Source organism: Stegodyphus dumicola, chromosome X1, assembly GCF_044657685.1.
Source record: "Stegodyphus dumicola isolate Sdum_Otavi_A_Nest chromosome X1, ASM4465768v1".
Taxonomy (NCBI): Eukaryota; Metazoa; Arthropoda; class Arachnida; order Araneae; family Eresidae; genus Stegodyphus; species Stegodyphus dumicola.
In genome coordinates this window covers 245,627,770-245,639,837 of record NC_140780.1, presented here as the reverse complement: position 1 = coordinate 245,639,837, position 12,068 = coordinate 245,627,770, and the positions used below count along the sequence as shown (strand labels likewise).

General features: G+C 33.7%; 1 protein-coding gene across 2 annotated transcripts in view; it reads right to left on the bottom strand.

Annotated features, from left to right (window-relative positions):
* Positions 1 to 12,068, bottom strand: part of LOC118195288 (glutamate rich 3-like) — a 97,978-nt gene that overhangs the window by 81,749 nt on the left and 4,161 nt on the right. For both annotated transcript variants that reach the window (XM_085807382.1, XM_085807383.1), the window contains exon 2: positions 8,343 to 8,436. In XM_085807382.1, coding sequence (XP_085663508.1) covers positions 8,343 to 8,436 — 94 coding nt within the window. The remainder of the gene's footprint in view (positions 1 to 8,342; positions 8,437 to 12,068) is intronic.

Genomic DNA, 12,068 nt, shown 5'->3' with positions numbered 1-12,068 from the left:
TTTCTTGCACATGCTTAAGGCTTATCTGAGTCCTGAATAAATAGATTCCCACATACACTTAAGGCTTGTTGAGGACGGGCGCTAGATATCTTACCGTCTGGTGCAGTCTCTGTGAGTCCTAAATTCTACTACAAAGCGCCTCCCTTTGCCTTCCCTAAATTCTGCCTCCCGGTGGCGTAATGGCAGACCGCACATTGAGTTGAACAGTGTTAAAGGAATGTCGCATACTGCGCATGCCCAGAAAACAATTTGGCGTAATTACTATGTTGGCGCGATTTGAAAAGAAGATAAATACGGTATTGGTAGATGTACCGCCATCTGATTGTAAACAAATCTGGCGTTTAAACCTTCGTAGAGTATAATGTAAATGTAAATTAATTACTCTGTTAAAATACTATTTTTTACTGTACTGCTCAAACAACTAGAAAAGCTGAAATTATTGCGAAGTAATGTCAAGCAGTGTTTGCATTCAAAATGTTAAATATAATACTTATGAAATTCTGCACATTCCTTTGGAACTGTACAAATTTTCGTTCAGAAAAAGACTGAAATTTATGATATATTAGTTGAAAATTTATTCATTATACTTTTAAGCAATAAAAACAATTCAGAATTTACCATACGTTCCATTCGTACATAAGAAACACTGAGGAATATAACAAGTGCTTGCAAATAACACTGAAGAAATTTTACAATTCCTTAATGCTAGTTAATAAATTCTTTGAAATGAGAAAATGAAAGCGCGAATATACGCTAACAAACTAAGCGAGATACTCCAGTTTAAAATTACTGAATTATAACATGTAAACAAATTACATTTAAATAACGAATTATTACGAACATATGTTAACAAATATTAAATGCACTGTTATTGACAAATTAAAATGAAATATATATTATAAAAATAAGCAAGTGCAATCGGTATGGACGTTAAAATAACTAATAAGCAAAGTTCCACAACATTGCAATTGTAAACATCGCTCGAACACACTCGACAGCCATGGAGATCACGAATAAGCTAGCGTAGGGTTGCTTAGTAGCCAATATTTCTCCCCGTGCCAAAGGTGCATGCGCAGTAAGCGAAATTTGCTTAACATTGTTCAACTCAATGTGCGGTCTGCTATTACGCCTCCCGGTGCGGCCCTGGCACTAGTTCTGGGTTTATATGAATAATAAATCAGTTATTCTTGATATTAAAAGCACTAAAAGTAATCTTTTGGCCTATGAGTATCATTAACAAAATCTATATTTAGCATATGGAAAGAAATTTTTATTAAATTTTTCCTCGTCAGCATTTCTTAGCGCGCATTTAACCTAAATCTGTAATCATCGCCAAGCGTAATGTCAACATTAAAGGTTACCATACTCTTTATTATTCAAGTACTAGCATAAAAAATTTTTTCAGGCATCTCTACATGAGTCATTACGCAAATTGTCGTGTTGATAAACATGAGGTGATGAAAGCAAAACGATCAAAGATGAATCTATGTAGAAGGTTTAGGTTCGAGAAGTATGCCAAACAGATATGCATGTACGGAACCAAATTATTGATCATACAAACTATAAGGTATTTCTCCCACTTTCCTAGCGTGCCTTCGTGGTGTAGTGGTTCTGCACGCTGGGCCGGTATTCCAGAGGTCCGTGGTTCGATTCCCGGCGAAGGCGGTTGCTAATTGTTCATCTCTCCCGCTTTAAAAAAAAAAAAAAAAAAAAAAAAAAAAAAAAAAAAAAAAAACTAATGTCTCTACAGAATTAGTGTTGCCTTTAGGCCTTAAGGGTTGGTAGAGGCATAGTGCCCACGTCCCCCGTTCCTTATCCTTATCCTTAATGTCTCTACAGTGGCGCCCGAACTAAAAGGGTGTTGGATGAGGTTTCTCCACACCCAGGATTTGGCGATTGGGTGCCCTGAAAACCCCAGTCGCCCTTTAAAAAGGGGAGTATATAAGGTATTTCTCCCACTTTCCTAGCGCACTGCTTCTCAGCACTGAAATAGAGAAAATAAAAAGCGAACTTGAAGAATTAAAATATAAAGTACTGGAGATTAAACAGATGTCAAGAAGGAAAGAAGGCGAAATTATTAAACTTCCCTTATACTTAGTGACGTTAGCAAAGAATGAGGCCTCAAAGGCAATTTATTATGAAAAATATCTTTGCGACCTCAGAATAAATGTCGTACAGTATAAAGGCAGACAGGGACCTATCCAATGTTTCCGCTGTCAGGGTTTTAATCATACCCAGGCAGGCTTTCGCTATAAACCAAGATGTGTAAGATGCGGAGAAGAGCACTTTATTAAAGATTGTCCTCATAGGAGAAACAAGGAGAAACCACCAGTGTGCGCGAACTGTGGGCAATCTCACCAAGTTATAAGGGGTGTGGGAAATTTCCAAAGAAAAAAGCTGAGAGGCAGCAAACTTATTCCAGTACAATTGTAGAAGGTAAATCTTTCTCACAAGCAATTGCCACAGGTATTTATTGGGACACTATTAATGATGCCCGCAAAATTTCCAGTGACCTAGCTGAGTTAGTTTCAGTGATAAAAGGAGCAGGCTTTTTACAATTTACACAACAAATCAAAGAGTTGAAACAAACTAGTCAGGAGAACAACGCAAACAATAATTCAAATAATGGGCCAACACAACCTTAAAAGAGCTCCAATTCAGCTCATGATTTGGAATGCGCACTGCGTATTAAATAAAATTCACGAACTTCAAAACTTTCTTCTTAGCTATGATATTGGCATCGCTCTGATTACAGAGACTTATGCCTGCCCTAGTAATAATTTAAAGATTCCCAATTATAATTGTTTCAGGTGCGATCGACTAAGTCACAGAGGTGAGGGAGGGGTCGCAATTTTTGTTAAAAGGTCCCTTCAAGCTTGTCTCATAAATGAAATTAGACGTGGGGGGCTGCGAAATTGTTACTGTTTCTGTACTCCTCCCACTGTATGGGATAGTTTATTTCAGCGCTATGTATAACCCGCCTAACAACCTGCTTGATGAGAACTTACTCCAGGAGATTCTTTCCTCTGGCAAGCAGACTATTGTAGGTGGCGATTTAAATGCTAAGAACGTGGAATGGGGTTGTCGTAGATCGAATAAAAATGGTTTACAACTTTATGACGTCATTAACAACTATCCTATTTATTTTTTCGCCCTAAATGAATATACGTATTTACCAGACAATTCCAGAAGAGGAGATATTTTGGATGTCATTCTTGCTACTGCGTCGATACCTTTGTATCTGGAAGTCAAGATAGAGCTCACCTCTGACCACGTCCCAATTATTGCCACATTAGGCACTAATCTATTTAATGATACTAAGTACAGAAAATCTACGGATTGGACTCTTTTTAATGAGTACCTTAGCAAAAAATCATCCTGATTTTGGCAATCTTAGAAATAGCAGTGACATTGACCTTGCAATAGAGATTCTCACGAATAGTATTCTGGCTGCTTACAATAATAATACGAAATCATTCCCGACTGATAAGAACGCAGGAAGGCTCCCAAGGTATATTCGTGATCAGATCAAAGAGAGAAATAAGCTCAGAAAGAGATGGTACATTGCCTGGGACCCAAATATCAAAAGAGAACTCAATAAGCTTAACAGAACTATTAAAGATAACATTTATAAGTTTAGGGATGAAAAATGGAATGACAAAGTTGCCAGCTTTAACGAGCCAAACAATGCTTTTTGGTCGTTTGCCAGAAATCTGAAAACGAGGCGTACAGTGAATAAGCCCGTTTACGGATAAAATAAAATAGCTGTACTAATTCAGAAGTCAAACAACAAAAATCAGCGTTATATTTACAAAATTTTGTAAATATAACGCTGATTTTTGTTGTTTGACTTCTGAATTAGTATTTATTCGGCGTGTTATTGTGTCTTAATTAAAATAGCTGTGACAAATAAGGACAAAGTCAATATAATGACAGAGCATCTTGAAAAACAGCTCATGCCAAACATGGACCCCTGCGACATCACATTTTTTTATGATATAAGATACTTCATACACGACTGGATTAATAGTCACAGCCCAAGAAGTAAACCTGATTTCACTACTCCTGGCGAAGTGAAGGATATTATAAAGAAATTAAAAAATAGAAAACACCTGGTTATGATGCTATTACGAATATCGCGATCAAAAATCTACCTTTGTGTATTGTTACGAAATACACCAGTATCCTAAATGCGTGCATTATGAACTACTACTTTCCCAGAAAATGGAAAGTTGCTAAAGTCATATTACTACCTAAACCAGGTAAAGACATCACCAAACCCGAGGACTTTAGACCAATTAGCCTCTTGCCAGGTTTAGAAAAAATCTATGAGAGAATTATATTAAGAAGAATGAATCCCTACTTGGCCAAACTGCCGCCCGAACAGTTCGGGTTTAGAAAATCACTATCTACTACCAAGCAACTTGTCCGTCTGAATGAATTCATTGGATCGGCTCCTCATAATCACCAAAAGGTCGCCTTACTCATGCTAGACGTGGCGAAAGCCTTCGACCGCGTCTGGCGGTCTGAGGGGCTTATTTTTAAATTAATCTGCTTGGATTTCAACAAGGACTTAATCTTAGTTATCTACTCGTTTATCAAGAATCGGAAACATAAATGATAAATCCCCGCAGAAGAGACTCAATGCAGGTGTAGCACAGGGGTCTATTTTAGGCCCAATTTTGTATATATTTTAGGTGGCGTACTTTCCGCGTGTTTTCACGGACTTAAATGGATTCGTAGGAAGCTACGCCGATGATACGGCGCTGGCAGTTAAGTCACTTAGCGTCGATAATGCAATCAATAAACTACGGATCATTACACCCCAGATAGAACACTGGTGCACAGTGTGGAGAATTTCTATCAACGCACAGAAATCACAGCTACTCGTCATACAGAAAAAAGGACAAAAGAACTCCTGTCTCTGCAAGACTCAAGCTCTTTAATGTCGAAGTTCCCATAGTTCAGAAGGCCAACTACTTAGGCGTCACTCTTAATAGCAAGTTCACTTGGAGTGATTACATAAATAAAGTACGAGGCAAAGCCTTCTCCACTATGAAAAATCTATTTCCGCTTATAAGGAAAATTTTCTAAACTAGATCTTCTAAGGAAAAGGCATGTTTACACAGCCATTATAAAGCCTATTATTACCTATGACTCGCCTGCGGTCACTAATAAAGATCTAAATAAACTTCAGATCATACAAAATAAGTACTTACGGCTTATTACTCAAGCCCACTTCTATGTATCCAACGACACTCTGCATAATGATTTAAAAGTTGAGCGTATAGAGGAGTTCATCCATCGTATGAACAAAAAGTTCTTTACAAAGGTCAAACTCTGCTCCCATTTAAGTGGTTTTAATACATTCGACTATATAATTTTACCTGAGGATGCAAATATTAGACCTTACGCGGCCCACCTCACCCGTGACTCAAATTTTCCAACTTAATTGCACTTTTGTATATATGTGTAAATAGTTTGTATTTTTCACATTTATCCTTGACTTCTAATTTTACTGTATTGATTTATTCTTAGTAAACAAAAAGTTTGTATACCTATATTTTATTCTTATGTACGTTTTTGATAACATCAGTCAGATTACCTTACTCTTGCCAAGCCTATACTGGTTTTCGGTCTCATGTTTTGTTTTCTATAACCTTTTGGTGCATTTTCACCCCCCTCTTCACCTTAGACCTCCTCTTACCCGTCTGACTGTTACGTCATGTGCCCATACGACAGAATTATCAATGAGACGGCAACATCGCACATATTAACGATAGCCCGGCAATACATGTATTGATTGATTGATTGATTTCGTAGCGTGCCTTCGTGGTGTAGTAGTTCTGCACGCTGGGCCAGAGGTCCGTGGTTCGATTCCCGGCGAAGGCAGTTGGTAATTTTTCATCTCTCCAGCTTCCAAAAAATATCCTAATGTCTCTACAAAACGTAAGCTAAAATGATTGTTTCTTCAATAACGAGGTATTTTATTTAGTGCCTAACTGAAATTATGTATTGGACTCTCCACATGTTTTATTATGCGGGGGATGGGGGGATCAAATGCGCATGCGTAAAATATACAAAATAAATATATAAATAAAAAAGTAGTTGGTGCCTTTGAGGTCAGGATTTTAGATCATTCCGGATATTGGACGTCCGGATCTCGGACTTTTTACTGTATTGTTATTAAAATGCTGATTGGCTAAATGCAATTTAGAAGATGAGAAAATCCATAGTCTTCCCAGAAGTATATAGAGTGCAGATAGAGAAGCAGCTGCACCAATTTGAGATAGCTCCCCATTGAAAATAAGCATGTTTAATAAGGAATCTAAAATTCAAACTTGAAGACCTGGGCATAAGGACTTTCAACAAAACTTTCTTTATTGTAATTTTCACAAACTTAACATGTAACTGAAAATTACTTCAGTACTTTTCACTTTATTTTCACTCATATTAAGGCATAAAAACATTCTAAGTACCAAACAGAATTCCTCCACAAAATTAATTCTGTCATATTAAAATAAATATTTAGTAATTTATCACTTCAAATGTCAAATGTTTTAATTTACTATTTTTTGCAGAATAAAATATAGATCAATGAGTGTCTTAGAAGCAACAAATGGTGGATATTATTATTTAGAATGAAAAACAAATTTATAAGTCCAAAACGTTTAGATTTTTTTTTAAGGCATAGTATTTTTGTGTGAATGCAGAATGGATCTTACATGTCACTCTAAAAACAAGTTTTGCCAGTTTAAAACTTCAAAATTATTAACTGCATATATGTGATGTATCAAGATGATATGGAATGGAAAGTTTTTTTTTTTAATTGGTTCATTGATTGGTAACAAAAGTACTTACAAATATATCAATTCAAGGCAGGTAGGTAGATTGTATGTAATATATTAGAGAAAAACACCCAGATGCTGCTTTAAAAGGAATGTCTTCAAAGAGCACTTTCTAACAGAAAGTGGCTTATGTTGACGTTTGCTTGTTCAACCACTGAAATTGAACTTGGAATGAACTATGAGTGTTGAATGCTTTTATCCACTTGGCTACTGGTGGGCCATTTAAAAAGAAGTAGTAGTAGAAGTAGGTTAGGCAGCTTACTCTTTTTTTCCGGGAGAAAAATTAACTTTTTCTTATAAATGCTAAAATATAAAAATAAAAATTACTACTAATACTGAAAAGATCTTGGCCTCAAATGTTCAAAAATCTACTTTTGCTTTCTTTAAATTCACACTTTAAATACATCTTTAAAGCTATTTTGTATAATATTTTTAGAATTAAATGCATTTCAGATAAAAACAAAATTTTGACACTATCATTAAATTCAGAAAATCACAAAATTTTATTTTAGGTTTCAGGTTTCATTGCAGTAGTTCTTGGTTCACTTTTCAATAAATTTAATTATATGTATTAGTTCTGTCAATTTGTAGCTCTAACGTTTACACTTAATGATACTTCACTGTAAGTTATTTCCTGAATGAAGGGGAATTATTGCTAACTAATACAAGTACAGATTAAAGTTCAACAAATTTTCATTTGATCATTCTTGGTGGCTTACAACTAAAGAGAGAATGCAAAAACTAAAGGATTAGGTAACAATCAGGCAACCTTCCTTGAAATGCATAAAAAATTAAATCTCTTTAAACAAGAAATTTGGCTTTTTATCCTTAGCTAAATCACTACAGAAGAGATTCACTTACCAACCTAGGATGGCAGTGACAAAAAGATTTAATTCATTCAAGTATTCTATATCATTAATATGAAATAATGTATACTTCTATAAATGAAGCAAATAGACAAGAAAGTCCTCTTTTTTAATAGTTCTCCTAAATGGGGCAGGCAGTAATCTGATTTATCTAAAAACAATGAAGTGCATTATTTTTTCAATCATGCTGTTGAGCTATGCAAATTGTGATTATTGGTTATACTTAAGAGTTTAAATGATGAAAGCTATTTATTATATTACATGAAAAAGTGCTGAAAGTTCCTGGTTTTTCCTCAGATGTCTTAAGGAATTGGCTGGGCGTCTGTATTAAATGACTTTTTTAAAATATAAATAATATATTAGTTTCTCTCATGTAAGGAAAGAATACCTGTTTATAGTAAATAACCCTGTATTTCTTCAAAGTTACCTTCCATCTTTCCTTCAAAATTACTTTCCAATTTTACCTTCCATCTGACTTTCTTTTATCATAAAAAACATACTTTGGCAACTTAAACTGTTAATTAAAAAGTCAGTCCCCCCCCCCCCCAAAAAAAAAGGAAGAAAGAGAAAGGGTGTTAAAAGTGCATCATGGCAAACAGTGGGCAAAAAATAGAGGCAAGAGACATACCAGTTTTGCAGACTTTAATTGTGATTTCCTAATTGGCCTAGAAAAGTAATGTGCCAAATGGACATCTGTTAAACCATCATATGAACCTAAAGGTCTAAAAGAAAGAAAAAATGAGAACTAATGGGAAAATATCAAAGGTTTAGATTTTTAAATTGCATGTGACTCTTCACTGATGGAAGGAAAATTACACTATGGTTAATATTAATATTTTTAATAACAAATTCATGATAAACATTTGGTAAGTGAACTGTTGAAGACAAAGAAGTGGAAATGTATACTGTATTCCTTCAAACTTAAGAAGCATCTTTTTTCCCCCATATAAACCTTATTAAAAATGCTAAGTTTTTTGCTGCTGGTGCAAGCATAATGGCTTCTAACTTTTATCAACTATTGTAACCACCCCAGCTCTGACTCTGGCCCGAGTTCACCAAAGAACTGATGTGTCTTGGAATTGCAGATATGCCCAAGTTACTAATTATTCTAAAATAATAATTTATTCTAAATTACTGATTTATATATGAATACTATGCCTGTTAATAAATCCAAGTAAATTTTTAAAATATTTATTAGATATAGTTTAGCATTTGATTTTATTAAATTTACTTCTATAAATCAAAATCTTTTTCTTTGTTGGTGGGGTTAAGACTAACGGTTAAGTTTTAGAATCAAAGAAATTCTGTATGCCAGTGGAAATTTTGACTTTTAACAAATTCAGATTTAAAATGATGGGGCTTTATGTTTTACTCACATATATTAGTTATTATGCTGGAAGAGTTCAAACATATCATTAAGCACTGATGACATGGTTTTCAATACAAAAAGCATATAAGGATGTCATTTTGCCACTTAATTTGAATGCAATTTTGAAATTTTTGAACTTAGATGTATAGCAGATCAGTATAGAACATTAACTGTACCTCAGTAGCTTCACAGGATAAAAATTAAAATGATTAAAAACTTTTGAATATTTATTACTAATGACAAAAGATTAGCAAACATGTAACAATTACTTTAAAATGTGACTCAACTGAAAAATAACTAGTACTTTGGTATCACCACAACCACCATGGTAGAAATCACCAAATTGAGGCAACCATGCGCATGACATTCTTTAGGTAATCATAATGATAACTGTGAGTTTGAATAAGCAATGCTGCCATTTTCATACATCCTCTTTTGGTTGCAGTAGAAGCTATAAAGGCAAACTGCAGTATTTTTGGCCTTCAGCAAAATTTTGAAATATGTGCTTGAGGGATTTGCCTGCAAGCAAAAACAGTTCTGTGAATTTTTGCAGGAACATATTATTTTGCCACAAAGGTGGAAAATTTCATTATTTAAAAGTAACTGGTATAAAGAAATGAAATTTCTTTTGTAAATGCTGGTTGTAAAACTTTCTCTTGATGATACGTTGAGTTGATTTTAACATTTTTTTCTTACTTTTATTTTCAATTTCCCATGGTAAGAGAATCCTTTAATAATCATAAACCTTTTACGTAAACTTTATTTGTATTGTTGGAACAAGGTTTATACATTTTTCTTCCCTTCATTTGCAATAATGAATAGAAAATTTTTTATTGCTGTCATACATAAAGCCATGCTTCATCCAGGTCACAATGTATTCCCATTTATCTCCTGCTGACGAGTTTTCATGCAAGGTTCTACAAATTGTATTGTGTTGAGCCAAGTGCCTCAGTAAAAGACAGCAAACATCATGTTTTCTAGCTTTTTTAAGTTGTAAATCTTGGTTTATTACTATATTTATTGTTGCTAAAGATATATATAAGATCTTGCAAATGATTTCTGCATTGGTGGATTTTCTCTTGTTAACTTTAGAAACAGTACATATTTTGGGGGGGGGGGTTATTTGGAGTCTTCTTTCAATGTAGAAGTAACGACTGATTTTTTTCCACTTTCCAGTCAATAATGCTGCTCATTTTGCACTTCAAAATTTCAATAGCCTGCATTTCACAATGTTTTTGAATTATAAAACAGGAATATTTCTCTTTAAAAAGTGTAAAAACATATCAATGAATTCACAACTCATTTGCATGCAATATTTTGAAAGAAGAATATATTTAAAAGTAGCAGACAATATTTCTCATTTCAAATAATATGCTGTTGGCAGAAATTTTTATTCCAATATATTTGCTTATTTTAATTCTTTATCAAAATTATTCTAAAAATGTATAAACACCCTGTGTACTTTAAAGTAATGTTTCTGCAGTTTCACAGCTATGCATCTCTTAGACTTTCCAAGTCTGAAAACAAGTTATCCATTTCTCCTAAGGTTATGTCCAGAGTTTAACTCAGCTGGAGCCTGGCTCTACTACTACTCATGTTGAGTGAAATTGTAATTCCAACCTGAGTCCCAAATGAATTGAATCTGAGTATTTAATTTATTATTTAACTATTTGCTATTTAACTAACACAATTTCATTATATTATGCTACATTGCTAGAAAATAAGAATTGCTAATTTAAATGCTAGAAAATAAGAATTGTTAAATATGCTAATTTTCAAACAATGAAAAAAATCATTCATGAAAACATGATGGAAGCATATTCAGAAATTCAAATTAGTTATAATAATATTGAAAGGGATCTGGTTTGAAAGAAGCAGATGACAGTTATGACTATTATATTATTTAATTACATCTGATATCGCTATTGTTATATGTTACTGAAATAGCAAGAGAGATAGTTATTGATAAATGAGTGCCAATATTTGATAAACATAAATTAATCTGTCAATGTTGAATTTTAATTTTTGTTGTTGTTGAAAAGTGAATTTAACTTTGCTTATATGTTCAAAAATATATTTACAGATTTTAGTGCTTTCATTCTTTTTAATTTCATACTAACATTTAAAAAAATATAAATTGAAAATTTGACAACTAACTAGAAGAATTACACTATTTCATGCATATTTTAATATTCAAAAAACATTATTTGAATTAATAATGCAGTTACAAAAATTATTAAACTTCATAAATAAGGGATTATCTCAATACTACTGTGGACTTCAGGAAAACATTCACTTTAACTACAATTACAGGCACTCGATTCTGTGGTAAAAAATATATTTACGAGTGCCACTTGGCGAAAACTGGTGATTTTTGGTGGTACATGGATAGCGAGTTTGTGCAGTTCTTAAATTTGTTACTTGGCTTTATGTAGCGCCCTACACGAAGACAAAATAACAAGTAAAAGAATTGCACGAACTCGATATCTACGTACACATCAACCTATTTTCACTTAAAAAAAATCAGAGAATTGTACAAAGTTGGCATTGCACACTCCCTTGACTTTAGCCATGTACACATTGAACTATTTTCACTTAAAAACATCAGAAAATTGCACAAACTTGGCATTGCGCACTCCCATGTACACATCGATCTATTTTCACTTAAGTCAAAGGGGCACCCAATTCTACAGTAGAGCCAAACAAAAAATACATAATCTCAATAAACTACATTTTAAATGAAATAATAAAATAACATAAAAAAGGAAATTCATCTTATGCATCTAAGCACTACACAAAGGAAATATTCCCTTACCTTATTTAGAAATTTGAGTCCCTCAAACTGTGGAACATAAAATTCCTTAACAGCATCCAAAAACTTCCTAAAACGATCTGAACTAGAATCCTTATATCGGCGTTGCCACATAAATTTACAAAAATAAGAGTAAAAAATATCCTCCGTAGGGTGATATTCTTCGACGTTCA